This window comes from Equus przewalskii, chromosome 5 (genome assembly GCF_037783145.1).
Source record: "Equus przewalskii isolate Varuska chromosome 5, EquPr2, whole genome shotgun sequence".
Classification (NCBI taxonomy): domain Eukaryota; kingdom Metazoa; phylum Chordata; class Mammalia; order Perissodactyla; family Equidae; genus Equus; species Equus przewalskii.
Genome location: NC_091835.1, coordinates 69,977,208 through 69,990,669, shown reverse-complemented (window position 1 = coordinate 69,990,669; position 13,462 = coordinate 69,977,208). Strand labels below are relative to the sequence as shown.

Here is a 13,462-nt window from a genome sequence, read left to right as displayed (position 1 = left end):
TTCTCAAGCTCAAGTCTCTGGGACTGCATTTGGTAGCAGAGCTTAGGTGAAAGGTCACGACGTTCTGTTACATCATCGCAAGTCTACAAGAGGATGTGAGACCCAGAAATGTTCTTTATCTCAGTTCAGAATCTACCTCCTCTAGGAGCTCTTCTGACGACCTTAAGCCAGTCTAACCTGTCCTACATCGTGTCTGTGTGTTAGAGTTAGATGCGGGGTAATATGCCCAGCAGGGAAGAATAATTAGCTAATTGACTAAGTGATCTCCTTGTACTTTTGTACTCACAGATCTGATCAATGGAATCAACACACAAAAGTATTTACTGAGCTTGTTCTCTGATACGTATGACACAAAAATCCTATGAAAGCCAATGTACTTATAAGATATAAATGTCCTTTCATTTATTAATCATAACCAAAGAAAAACTTCTTATCCTATTTTATGAATAAAACAGTAAACAGCTGATGAAATTTACTAATAATTCTTCCTTGCTGTGAACATTAGCTGATAAGCTGCAATATGTTAAACATTAATTATTTAACTGTGCTCCATATAGAATTGTCATTGTGCTGCTATTCTCAGCAACCAAAGGGCTTTTTTATTCTGAGCGCTCACACTACAGATATATTATAAATGATGATTCAAGTTTCCATAGATAGTTACTTAATAAACGGGATCTCCTCTCCTGTTCTCTAATAACACTCAGGGTACTACTCTACATTGCCTTTAATTATGATGAAATTCATTATTCTTAAACACTAGGTGTAGAAATATGACTTAAAGCTAGGTTCTAGCAATCTATAAAAAGTTACTTTTTTCAGCATAAGTTTATACTCAGTGATTGATACAAATGTCATTTAATTGATGAGAAAATTCCAATGGATACTAATTCTAACAGCATTTTTATCTTCTCCATAATGCCTAGAACATTACTGTTGCTCATTAAACACTATAAAACCTGTCAAATAGCTTTAAAAATCTGGCAGAGGGAACATGGCTTTAACGGACGACCATGTACTGACAATCAACAAAAATGCATGCATGTTTCATAGCATTCCTATTATATCCCCTCAAAAGTTTAATAGCACAGCGAAATCTGTAAATGAAGATTACTATGGAGGAGAGAAAAGCAAAGAACTACACTAAGTATTCCTTTGCCAAGAGCATGAGTGCTTCAATTTTCTGGCCTTTGGTTTGAGGATGAGAGGAGGAGACTGAAGGCAGTGTCCCAGGACAGGCTAGGGCCACACGTTCCCTCTCAGCAGAGGTCTGAGCCTGTAACTGGAGTAGCACAGTGACAGTTGAGCCCATCTGCATCGATGGTATTCAGTTTGTGAAGATTTCTTATTTAAAATATTCTAAGGGTAATCTCTCAAGGGTTGGCATACACAAGAATAAAAAATGCATGTCCCCATAGAAAAATAACACAAATAAAATGTCTGTGCCTAATTCTGTTTATGATTGGGGAACTTACTATAAGCTTAGGCAAATTCACTCTTTTCCTCCTGCAGTCATTATTCCACACAAAGCCTGGGAAACCAGGACAGGAATGGCTCCCCAGCCCTCCTCACCTACTCACGCCGTTCTGGTCAGCACTGTTGGCTGACTGGCGTAACCAAGTGAGCTGACACTGCTATAGCCGTTTCCCTTACCGAACCTTTATTGTTTGAAATCCCAGCTTTGGGTTCAAACTTGTTCTTGCCCATAAAAAAAACAGCTGATGTAGAGGTTTCACTTTCTAATGCTTTTTCAATAAAAATTCCTACTGTTCTGACCAGCCATTTGGGACCTCTGGCCTCTTAACTACTTGAAAGTTACAAGTACGGGTTTTTGAGGAGTGGACACTGAGAGTTCCTGAAAGGCAAGGAAAAGAGGAGGAGCTAAAGGGAAGAGCTGTGGCCCCCAAAAGGGATCCGATGACCAGATTATGCACATAACTTCCTCGTGAGCCAGCTGGCATCAGCTGGTCACTGAGGGCTACTTCTGCCGCAGGGGTGGGGCTGGCAGGAAGGAGCACCCAGATGGAGAGAGTCAGTGGCAAGTGTCGGTTGGGCATTTTTCCTTGAGCTTTCTTCAGGTATCACCAGTCTGGTTTTAGGAGATCCAGGATCACTGCTGGGGACGTGGAGGATCAGGGCTACCGAGCTCGGGTACGACGCTGCGAGTATTGTCTTCAATGGACTTCCTCCAGTCCTCAGTTTGTCAGTCACTAAAATGATTATCAACTCCATAACAAAACAGGTATGATTTATAAAAAAATTTAACCTCTTCTGAAAAGAAGTGAAGGTGGGGGAGGAGGAAAGCCATTTTAATCCTATTTTCAATGATACCATGGCTGCCTAAAACACGGAGTCCTCCGCAATATACTCTTTAATCCCTAAATTTAGCCTGAGTCTAACAATGACCTTACTGCACACATTCTGCAATCTCTCTTCTCTGTGGGAGAAAGGCCTAGAAGCCCAAAGTTTGTTTTGTTTTTTAAATTAAAATAAGTTTATGTTGCTGTGGACCTGACCGTCCTGTAGATGGTTTTAGGGGGTGCAGAAAGCTAATATTTAGTAAACCAAACCGTGACTGTGCTACAGAAGAAACACAAATTTATTGCAAAACGCATTTGTTTGAATAAACTAAAATACTAAAATAAAATTCCCAAGTTCCAGTGAAATATTCATCTTTCTGTACGACTGTGGGTGGCTTCATGGACTAGAGGCCGGACTCACAGAAGAGGCGTGCAGGAAGCAGCACTGTCCTGGTTTCTAGTTTCTCCAATTAGTCTTGCTTCGTGCGTGTGGACTACTGCAACGGTTTAATTTTCATTCCTACATGCTGAGATTTGCACATTTAAAGACATATCCTCTGGTTTGCTCTCCTGCATGTATTCAACATCTGAATTGAAATGAGTTTTCTTGGTCTCGTTAAGTATAACAGACCTCTCTGATTACCATAAGACAACTATTACCACCAAAAGCCAGTTGTCCACTTGATTTTAGGAAATTGACTTTTTAGTGTGTGTGTGCACGCACCTGTGCACACATGCACAATTATTTAAAACAAGAGAGACAGCAAAAAGGCACCAATGGAGGGAGCCTTATTTCTAAGTTGGCAGGTGACAGCACCTGCACCTTTGGTTTAAGTGGCGTATCACCAAAGCAGGAATAGCAGGTGTTGAGAAATTTCGAGAGAACTAGCTGATAGTCATTTAGCATCGTACCTGGTTGTTATTTTGACCATATTAGGACAGGGGACCATATAGCGTGGGCAGAGGGGTGGGGGGTGAGGAGGAAAGCTTTGCTATCAGACAGAGGCTGCCAGTCCTTAGGGGACTGGGCTGAGAACAACAAGGTGCAATAAGAGGAATCAGATAGAAAGACAAGCATTTCTTTCCCCAGGGTTATGCCAAATTCTGCTCCATCCCCGAGTCTAGGGCTGCCATCAACGTCTCAAGCCCCTTCTCAGCCACTTTCTCAGTGACTCCAAGGCCACAGTCCCCACCTGGCTGATGCCTCTACGCAGCACTCTCCCTGCCTGCGGCGTCTGCTTTTCAGTGGGTCTGCGGGGTACAATTCCCCTTCTTTGCACCTGGTGATTCTCCCTATTAAATCAACAGCCCAGAAAGCCGCCCCAAGTGCGACAGGTAAGCCAGGCCAAATGAGAATAGCCAATGTTCACATGTTCTGCGATGGCATGTTGTTGGGGGTGGGGCCAATATTAATGTGATGAGGCAGCTTAACGCAACGCCCCTTCGCACGGGCAGGTGCGGGGCAGAGAGCGGAGGATCAGATCAGCAGCTGCATCACACAGTTCGTGTTGGAATGATCTCTCCACCATGTGATCAGTTCTAGCGTGCTTAAACAGTTTCCACTGGCATGCAGAAGGATCAGCTGCTCTTAGTATCTTACCCTCATCCCTTCAAATCGTGATAATGCTCTTAAGGGTCTCAAAGCTCTTAGGGTCCTAAGGGACTTTATGGCACCTAGTTCCGAGTAGCCCAGGGCATTAGCTATAAGGCTGACTAAAGAGACCTACACGGAAACAGAAGAGAAAAACAAAAACAAAAAAGGAAACAAAACAAAAAAAGAAAACAGAGGTTCCAGAGTGTTAGAATAAAGCCCCTAGCACTGATGATACAGATGGGCCCCCCCCGGGTAGAGGAAGTGGGAACCACCAGCTGCCTACTTCAACTTGGACTCAAATGACCTGGAAGGAAAGGTGGTGAGAGAGGCAGAAGAAAAAACACAAAGGGAAGAGAAAACCAGGAGAAGGTGGCAGAACATACATACAAGTTGGAAAAGGGAAGAGGCTGGAGGGAGAGGGAGAGAATGAGGAAGTTCCTTTGGAAGGAGAGGAGCCTGAACAGATGACAAAAACCTTACCCTCGCCCTTTATAGTCTCTGCAGGTCCCAGAAGTTCCCATTAAATTAAGCCAGACAAATTTAATGGTACCTATGGAAAAGAATACAGATAAATACACACACTCCACACAAGCGGCCCCCTCCTCAGCTCATTCACCATGGATTTCCAACAGGGACAAGCTCTCTTACTCCTGGTTGACAAGAAACCATTTGTTTGAGGGTTTGATGAGTTATATTAACAGAGGAAACATATTCAGTAAGTACAGCTGACACTGCAGTTCCCAAGAAGAAAAGAACCCAATGAGGAAATTCTTCACAGAATTTTGGCTCCATGAGAAGTCACTTAAGTAATTCTCCTCTCTCTCATTTCTAATGATAACCCAGACTCCTTCACGGCCATGAGAACTTGGGTGGGTCTGGACAACCGAATGCATACTTGTCCTTATAATTCCCATTCTTTCTCTCCAGAAGAGCCCAAAATGAATTGGCTTCAAGTGTGTTATTTCTAGGACAATCTTCTATTACTCTCATCATTAGACTAATAGCTGAAAGGGTTCTTGGAAGAATTTTTTAAAATTTTTATAGATGAAGAAATCGAGACCTATAAAGAAAAATTTGCTCAGTGTCACATCGGCAGTTCTGGAGCCAGGATCCTGATTCCCAGGCCAGTACTCTTTCTCCACGGACCGATCGGCTCCCCCACTGGCAGGTTAGATGACAATATCCCAGCAGAGGATTGTCAGTATCTGAATAGTCCAGAGTTGAAACACTGCCATCCTGGGGAGAAGTCTGCAGGTCTCCAGGCCTAGAGTCACAGTCAAACGCTTTCCTGCTCTTCTCATAGAACAAATTCACTTTGTCTCAGAGCAGGTACCACGATGCTACCTTAACCCTGGATACTAACTACACCTGCAGCTGCCTGGGCCTGAGCTGGGGGAGATCCAGAGCTCTGCAAGGGGCATCAGACCTGAAAATACCTTTAGCTGATCAAATCCTAGAATGCTTGGGCTTGGGCTTTCTGGGAGTGGTCTTTCTCTTACGTTGCACCACACATTCTGGGAGAGGTTGAGATGTCCCCATCAACAATTCTTAAATTCCCTCTTTTGGGAAGTGGTGGCTGCAATCTGCTTAGCCTCAAATGATGATATTTTAAAGCAAATTTAGAGGAGAAAAAAAGAAACAATCCACAACTTAGTTTCATTTGTTGCTTTCTATCTCTATTTTAGGGCTCTATTTCTTTGATTCTGTATCTCTGAACTGTACAACACTTTTTTTTTTTTAAATGAAGACATTTATAATTAAGCAGCAGGACTGGCAGGGGGTAGAAGCAGAAGGTCAGTGACCTAGCGAGGGTCAGGGATGAGCAGGCTCAAAGGTTTCACTTTTAGCAAAGGGTGTGAACCTATGCGTGGACTCATAATCCATCAGCGCAGGTATCTTCTTGAAGGCCTAGGCAGTACTCAAAGCAAATCTGGTATTAAATGCTGCCCTATTAGGCTCCCCATGTTCTTTGGAGGATAGATGGTTCAGAGTTCAATTTCCGCCTAAACAAGAGCCTCAACAAAAGCCTTATCTAGAACACAGTAGCACCAATCAATCATTTCCCCTCCATCCATCAGTACCAATAAGAATCTGCGTGGAGGTGTCTTTTGCCTACTGTTGCCAAGTGCGGCCAACTCTTAACCACAAATAATCTAAAACTGCCAGGTTCTTAGTGAGACCTTAACAGGTGCATCAGAAGGAAGCTAGCCCATCCCAACCAAGTCTCTGAGTTCAAAATACCCCTGAGTCAGCTGTGTCCTATGAAACTACGCTAGGTAAAGATGCAAAAAACTAAGCTTCGAGTGGCAACAGGCCCTCTACAAGGCAAGAAGACCCCAGCTCTCTGGGGTAGGGGGTGATTTATCTGATAACAAATAGGCCTAAAGAGGGGAGAAGGGTGGAGGAGGTACGGATGCCAGTCCAAGGGGTTGGCTCTAAATGTTGCTGAGAGATATTCTGCTGCTCAACTGCTCAACCTGGCCAAGCTCTCCTAAGACAGCAACAGTTAGGGTCCTGTCTGGGTTATTCCTCAGTTGAGGACTTTCTTATAATCCTCTCAGTCTCCATGTTAAACTCACTGGAGATAATCAGAACTTTGCTTAAAGTCTTCTTTAAGGAAAGAATCAAACCTGAAAAAGAAAAAGGAGTTGAGGAGAAGTCAAAATTCACAGGATCCATGGCCCCAGGCACGGAAGGAGAGGGAGAGATACTGGGAGACTTCTTGAAAACTGAACACTTTCAAACAGAATGTTTTCAGGATGAATTCAGGATGCGGTGAGCACTCTCTGCAAGTTCCCGTCCCTGGAACCGACATGCTGGCTAAGCTCCTGACACGACGTGGCAAGTTTCCCTGGGGAAAAGATGACAAAATTCTTTTACAGGACAAGATCTCCAGGGTAGCCAAGGACCTGAGCAAAACAAAAAGTTGTCTCTGGGAACTCAGTGGCTTATAAATAAAGAGAATTAACCTTAGAAGTTGTCTGGATTATCCACGTGATTCTAAAAAGTGCTCTTAGCAGCTTTAAGGGCAACAAGGGAGAATGAAAACCCACTAGGGAAACAAACACGGTGATGAATACAGATTCCGACACCAAGTCATGGTGGAGGAAATGGGAGGAAGAGAGTCTCTCAGAGATGGTGCTAAACTAGGACCTAAAATTACACCTGCTGGAAGTTCTGAAATGCCAAGGGCGCTAGATGTTTAACCCAAAAGGACAGCGAAAACTCAGACAGTTCTAGCTGCCCAGGTGTCAGCCTTAGCCTTATTCTCCCTCCACAACTCACGGTCTGGACTGGGGCTGTCCCCACTCGCACACTCGTGTCACGCTGTGGTTACGTGTACCTGTGGTTATGTGTCTCATCTTCTCAGGCCCTTAGAGAGAAGCGTCCATGTCTTCTCCTCTTGGCATCCCCCACAACCCCCGGCAGGAGGCTCTGCGTGCTGTGGGTGCTCAATAAACATTTGATACGTGAAGACTAAGTGCACGGTTCTGTCCGAGAGAAGTCGAGAGAAGTGAGGGTCCTGGGAGAGCCTTGTTCCCAGAACGCTGGATTACCATAAGCCTGGCAGCAGGCCTGAGTGGCCCTGCAAGCTGGCGTAAGCTCTCCAGGCCAGGACCACGCTCGCCTGTCCCTGCGACTTCCCGTGGCTTCTGGGACAGAGAATGGGGTTTGATTTATATTTGTTCACCAATAACTGGTACAGAGGTGTTCTCAGGATCCACTGTCAGGCCCCACAGCAATGTAAGAATCCAGGACTCCCCAAAACTAGAGGGATTTATGGATTATTGTCAGTTGGCTACATGCCTCTCTCATGCTTTTATTTCCCTGCCACATAGTATACAAAGTGATAACAATGTTTGCTAAATAAACAGTGATGTGCAGGACTGTTAATGCTTTCCACAGCTTGTCTGGGCACCAAGGGAATGTGAGATACCTGACGGAATCCTGCGGTCACTCACTCCAGAGAGAAGAGGAAGAGAGTGGTTCAGGTTAGGGGGACAGTGGAGGCAAAAGCCACGTGGGGAAGATTTCTTCCAAATCACCACTTCCTGAGCCGTTGGGAGTGCGGTGGTAGATATATCTGTCTGAGTTCTGGCAAGGTCCAGACCATGAAGGGCTTTGGGACTCCCATGGGCGTCCTCCCTGACTCTAAGCGGTCCTGAGGAACTACAGGGGAATGAAGACTCGATGGCACTTCCCTGTTCTCCAAGAAAGAGAGCTGGCCCAGGGGCACTTAGTTCTCTGGGCCTTATCCTAAGTCCGTTCCTTAATTCTCAGCGCTCATGTTTCCGTCTGTGAAATGGTTGAAGGAGGGAGTGCTAACGCCTCTGGCTAGAAGGGTCTCACCCTGGTGCCCTCTGGGGCAGGCCCTATTGGGTTCACTTTGGGGAAGAGGGCAAACTCCTCACCTCATTTAGGCATCCTCTCCAAGGCTTGCTTTCTGAAATGGGGAACGCAAATGGCAGCACAGTGACAGCTCCTGGAAGGAGTCATCCGCCTCGGAAGTTGCAGACACCGTGTTGGGAAAGGAATGCGTTTACAGAGCAGAGATCACTGCTGGGGCAGAGAGCTGGGCTCCTGTCATCTGAGAGGGAGACTTGCACACTGCTCTGTTCTGGATCGAGAGGCACTCCACAGGTAGTTCACCCACAGCCCACAAAACCTATACACTCAAGGTACCGGCCCGGCCTCCAAACACTGCACTTCTTGGCCCTTCTCCGCCCTCAGCAGGAAGTGAACTCTCCACAGGCCCAGGTCCCACAAATTCCTATTCATCCTTTCTTTCAAATGCTGGTTTGGCTGGAATAAAAAAGCTTCAGTTATTACACAGAATAGGAGACAATGACCATGGCGAGAAAAGCCAATGAGGAACAAGCGCTGGTGGGGTGAGAAACAGTTACAGACGATGCGGCTTCCACCTGAAAAAGACCCCGGGAGCCAATGGCCACCATGCCTTGGAGATGGTCTTGGAATCTGGAGGAAAAAAGGATTTCCTACATTTGATCATCACTGTGCAAATGGCAGTATGCGGGAAGAAGGGGACTGTATTTCGGTGTGACCTGCCCCACTCCCTGACAGACTGACCCGTTCACATCAGTCTGGTATGAAGACTTGAGTTGGATAGAAGCGTCCGTGGGGATGGCAGCAGGAGAGACCCCTAGATCCCCCCACGTGCACCCCACCAGCACCCACTGCCTCCTCTCACTCCTCTCCTGGAAGGAGAAAGAGCATATCCTGCTGGTTTGGGGCAAGAACCTTCCTGTTCCCAGCCTAAGAACAGCGGCTTTGACACCAACGATTCCACTTCCCATTCCTAACCTCTCAATCTTCCAAGTCAAACCGCCAGAGTACAGAGCCACCTGGTCAGTCCCTGGAGCAAAGGCGGGGGCGTCAGAGCTCCCCTTCCCAAGGCTAAGATCGGCTGCTCTGAAGTCTACACCTTGTCTTGCACCCTGGGCCCCATGCAACTCCACCCATTAGAGCAAGAAAACCCCCTGGTTTTGCTTTCCTGCTAGAAGGAGCGGGAAGTAGAAAGCAGGACACGTACAGCCACAATGAGGAAGTCCAGCCAGCACCAGGCGTTGGTGAAGAACTTGACGAAGCCATAGGCCGTCCACTTGAGTAGCATCTCCAGGATGAAGATGTAGGTGAAGACTTTGTCAGCGTACTCCAGGATGGTGCGGATGGTCTTTCTCTGCTCGATGTAGATGTCCTCGAAGGCCTGAAAGAGAGGCAGCAGCTGTCTGTAGCGCCCACAGCTAAGCAAGAGCATCAGAAGCCCTGCCCTCCCGGCAGCCTCCCCTGTGGTGGCCTGTCACCAGCTTCCCGTCTCTTTCACTTTACTCCCCGGCTACACAAGGCTTTTTAAAAAAAGTTTACTGACATATAATTCACATGCCATGTAGTTCAGCCATTTAAAGTGAACAATTCAATAGCTTTTAGTACAGAGTTGTACATCCAGCACCACAGTCAATTTTAGAACATTTTCATTATCCGAAAGGAAAGCCCACACCCTCTAGCCTCGCTACCTGCCCCAGCCCTAGGCAACGACTAATCTACTTTCTATCTCTACAGATTTGTCTATTCTGGACATTTCACATAAATAGAATCACAAGCCACGTGGTCCTTTGTGACTGGCTTCTTTAATTTAGCATAAAGTTGGCCCATGGTACAGCAAACATCAGTACTTCATTTCTTTTTATTAATGAATAATACTCCAATTATAGCTTTACCACATTTTGTTTATCCTTCATCAGTTGATGGACAGTTGTGTATCTTTGGCTATTGCGAATAATGCTGCTATGAACATTTGTGGATGAGTTTTCCTTTCTCTAGGGTATATCCCTAGCAGTGGAATTGCTGGGTCATATGGTAACTCTATGTTTAATTTTTTGAGGAACTGCCAAATTGTTTTCCAAAGTGGTCACTCCATTTTACATTCCCACCAGCAGCACATGAGGGTTTCAATTTCTCCATGTCCTTGCCCATGCTATGAATGTTTATAGGACAAAATCTTTTCTCCTTTTAGCTCCTGACATCACAGATACAGGGAGAGGGTCACAGGGCTGGGAGACACTCAGGTCAAGAAGATCTTAGTACTACTTTCTTTCTCTGGAATTCCTGAATGAGGAAATTCCCTGATACGAAGGTCTGAGCATTCCCGCGTGCAGAGCAGTGGACTATACAAGCTTGGTGCTAAGAAGAGGGAATTCCTAAAGTGTGAAAAAAAAACCGGAGGTGGAAAAAAAGTCCCCTGTTATAGGAGGTGCAACGGGAGGTGACTGTTCTGCATGCTTCCAGGAGGAAGGAGAGAATCGGGCTGCCTGCAGACTCATCTTCCAAATGGAGGCACGTGGACATCAGGTGCTCTAGTGTCATCCTTGGGCAGTGGGGACAGAACTCATGGGTCCACAGTCCTTCTCAGGGTCTTAGTACAAATAAATATCCTCTGCTCAGTGAAAACAGCAACAGCTTCCATGTCAAGTTCCTCCTCACCTCTACTTCTAGAAGTCCACTCTATAACCCAGCACACGTGACCTGCCTAACACCAATCTTCACGTCACTGGCACTCTAATCCTCTCCCTCTGAGGGCTGAGCAGAACCACATTCTAGTCTTTTCTTGGATATTTTAGCTGTAGCTTCACTTTGCTATTCTTAAGTCTCATGCTTACTATGCACAGGGTCTTCACGTACCGAGCCAAGTATCCCGTCTCCCCTAAGATAAATAAAAACAGTCAAAGGTGAGCAGTACAGGAAGTTCAAAACTTTTGCTTCACTGGTGCCTTTATTCTTTTTTGTGGAGATGAGAAAGAGAAGAATCAAAGGATGGGGCACGATCTCCATTATTTTATGTTTTTGTTTACTAGATTTAAAGAGTAATACTGACGACAATAATAAAACACTTTTCTCCAGTCACTAGCCTGAGTCTGATCCTCTCTGTTCTCAAGGGCAGAGGCCAGGCTGTCATCTTGGCTGCCTCCCCAGCGCCTTGGGACGCACCGAGTGAAGGCCCATGGATGTAATAAATGACCCGAAGGCAGGCAGGACAGGCAGGCTCCCCTTCACTCACATCAAGGCTACCAAGCCATCTTTTTTGCCTCCTGCTTGAGTCCTGCTTTCCTGAATAAACCTGCCCCTGACCTCCCCTGGCCTTCTTCATCCTTGGGTTCTTCTTTACCTGTCTCAGCTTCTCTTATTCTCCTCCCTCACAGGTCAGTGAAACTTCTCAAGTCACTGGTGGGATCTTTAACACTGAATTTGGGGTTTCTCCCTTGTTATTTTTTATTATTAATTTTTTGTGAGGAAGATTGGCCCTGAGCTACCATCTGTTGCCAATCTTCCTCTTAAAAAAATTATTTATTTTTTTGGTGAAGAAGATTGGCCTTGAGCTAACATCTATGGCCAATCTTCCTCCTTTTGCTTAAGGAAGATTGTTGCTGAGCTAACTTCCATGCCAATCTTCTTCTATTTTGTATGTGGGATGCTGCCACAGCATGACTTGATGCCACAGGTTCTCCAGATCCAGCAGTGTGTAGGTCCGCACCTGGGATCTGAACCTGCGAACCCTGGGCTGCTAAAGACGAGTGTGCAAACTTAACCACTATGCCACCAGGCCAGTTCCTCTCTTGTTATTTTTTGCTTCTGGTTTAAGCTTTGATTCCACATCTACACGCATGTGCCCACCTCCTTTAAAAACATTTCAAAATTCTGCGTTCTTCACCTTTCCTTTAACTAAAGGAAGAAAAACGTGTGGTGTCTCTAGTCCCTGCTGTCCTCAAATCTACCCAACTAGGAAACAGCTCCCTCATACCAGACCCTGCCCACATCCTCTCAGTTACAATCTCACTAAAAATGGAAGCAAATGCCAAGATAATCTGTTTTAGCAGGGTAAGAGCCTGTGTGTTCAGTGCCTGGTGTGCCCCACTGATGAATAAGCACTTACAACCATATGAACATAAATAACCTTTGCACCAGAGATCTGACTCTAAATATCTGCTGGTGCCACAGGTTCTCCCAATCCAGCAGGGTGAGAGGGGACAGTGGGCGGAGGGACGCCGCCCCCTGCCTATCTTGGGCAACTGGAAAGGAAAGAACAAGAGATCTGGGTGTCAGGTGAAAAAGGGAAGCTCATCTTAGGAAGTCGCTTGGCAAACCAAGCAGTGAAGACACTTGGTAGTTCATATTCTAATCCTGATGAAAAGGGGTCTTAGGCGTGAGAGTGGTCATACTGAGTCTAAAAATCAGGATATGGACAAGTGTGGATTCTAATCCCAAAGGCTCGAAACACCAACCCAAAGCACTTTAATACACCATTATCCTTGGGTCCATGGCCAACCCGTGTTCTCGAGAAACTGGGCTTGGCCCCATCCAGCCTTTCTCACTAGTTCCTATAAACCCTTCCCCAGCCAATCCTTCATCACACTCTCCCCTAGATCTCACCAGGGCGCCACTGCTGAGCAGGATCATGAAGATGATGAAGGTCTCAAACCAATTGTGCTCCACGATGAGGAAGCAGGTTTTCCGCAGGATCCACCATGACTTGCCTAGCCCTTCTTCAATGTTGACCTGGCAGCACTTGAATCGCTGGACACAACCTGGCACCAGCAGGAAAGGCAGGTCAGACCGTGGGACCACGCCCCGCCCAGACCTGCCCTCTCTCCCAGGAGAGGTGGGCCATCTCCCAGGCCCCACCAGGTGCTGCCCCACCACACGGCGGGGGGAACAGAGGCTGAATCAGAATGTCTGATTCAGAAATGGAGAGGGTCGCAGGGCTGAGGCTATGCTGCAAGGCTAGCAGGGCAAGGCCCTCTGGAGTTGGGAAGATGTCCTATAAAGAAGCAGTGAGAGGGAGGAGAGAAGGGTAGTCAGGAGGCAGACATGGCCATGACACAACAGGCCTTCCTAAAGGAAGTTTCTGGGCTGATGCCAAGAGAAAATGGACAAAGAAAAGTGTGAGAACAGAAACATGTCATAGGTAAGACTCAACGAAGGAAAACAATCATAAATGTCCCTCAAAATGATGAGGTGGGAACAAAGTTCTGGAAGACAGCCACTGAGCCCCTCC

General features: G+C 46.2%; 1 protein-coding gene and 1 long non-coding RNA gene across 12 annotated transcripts in view; both read right to left on the bottom strand.

Annotated features, from left to right (window-relative positions):
• The window catches only part of SCN8A (sodium voltage-gated channel alpha subunit 8), a 176,470-nt gene that overhangs the window by 18,761 nt on the left and 144,247 nt on the right, over positions 1-13,462 (bottom strand). For 8 of the 11 annotated variants that reach the window (XM_070621361.1, XM_070621362.1, XM_070621364.1 and 5 more), the window contains 3 exons: positions 12,838-12,992; positions 9,446-9,619; positions 3,901-4,023 (listed from right to left, as the gene is read on the bottom strand). In XM_070621361.1, the coding sequence (XP_070477462.1) occupies positions 3,901-4,023; positions 9,446-9,619; positions 12,838-12,992 (452 nt within the window). The remainder of the gene's footprint in view (positions 1-3,900; positions 4,024-9,445; positions 9,620-12,837; positions 12,993-13,462) is intronic. The other 3 variants (XM_070621368.1, XM_070621366.1, XM_070621367.1) reach the window with 1 other exon arrangement.
• Positions 4,563-8,871, bottom strand: LOC139083592 (uncharacterized). The gene is made up of 2 exons (XR_011540447.1): positions 8,307-8,871; positions 4,563-6,745 (listed from the first exon to the last, which is right to left on the bottom strand). It is a non-coding gene; the product is annotated as an uncharacterized lncRNA (long non-coding RNA).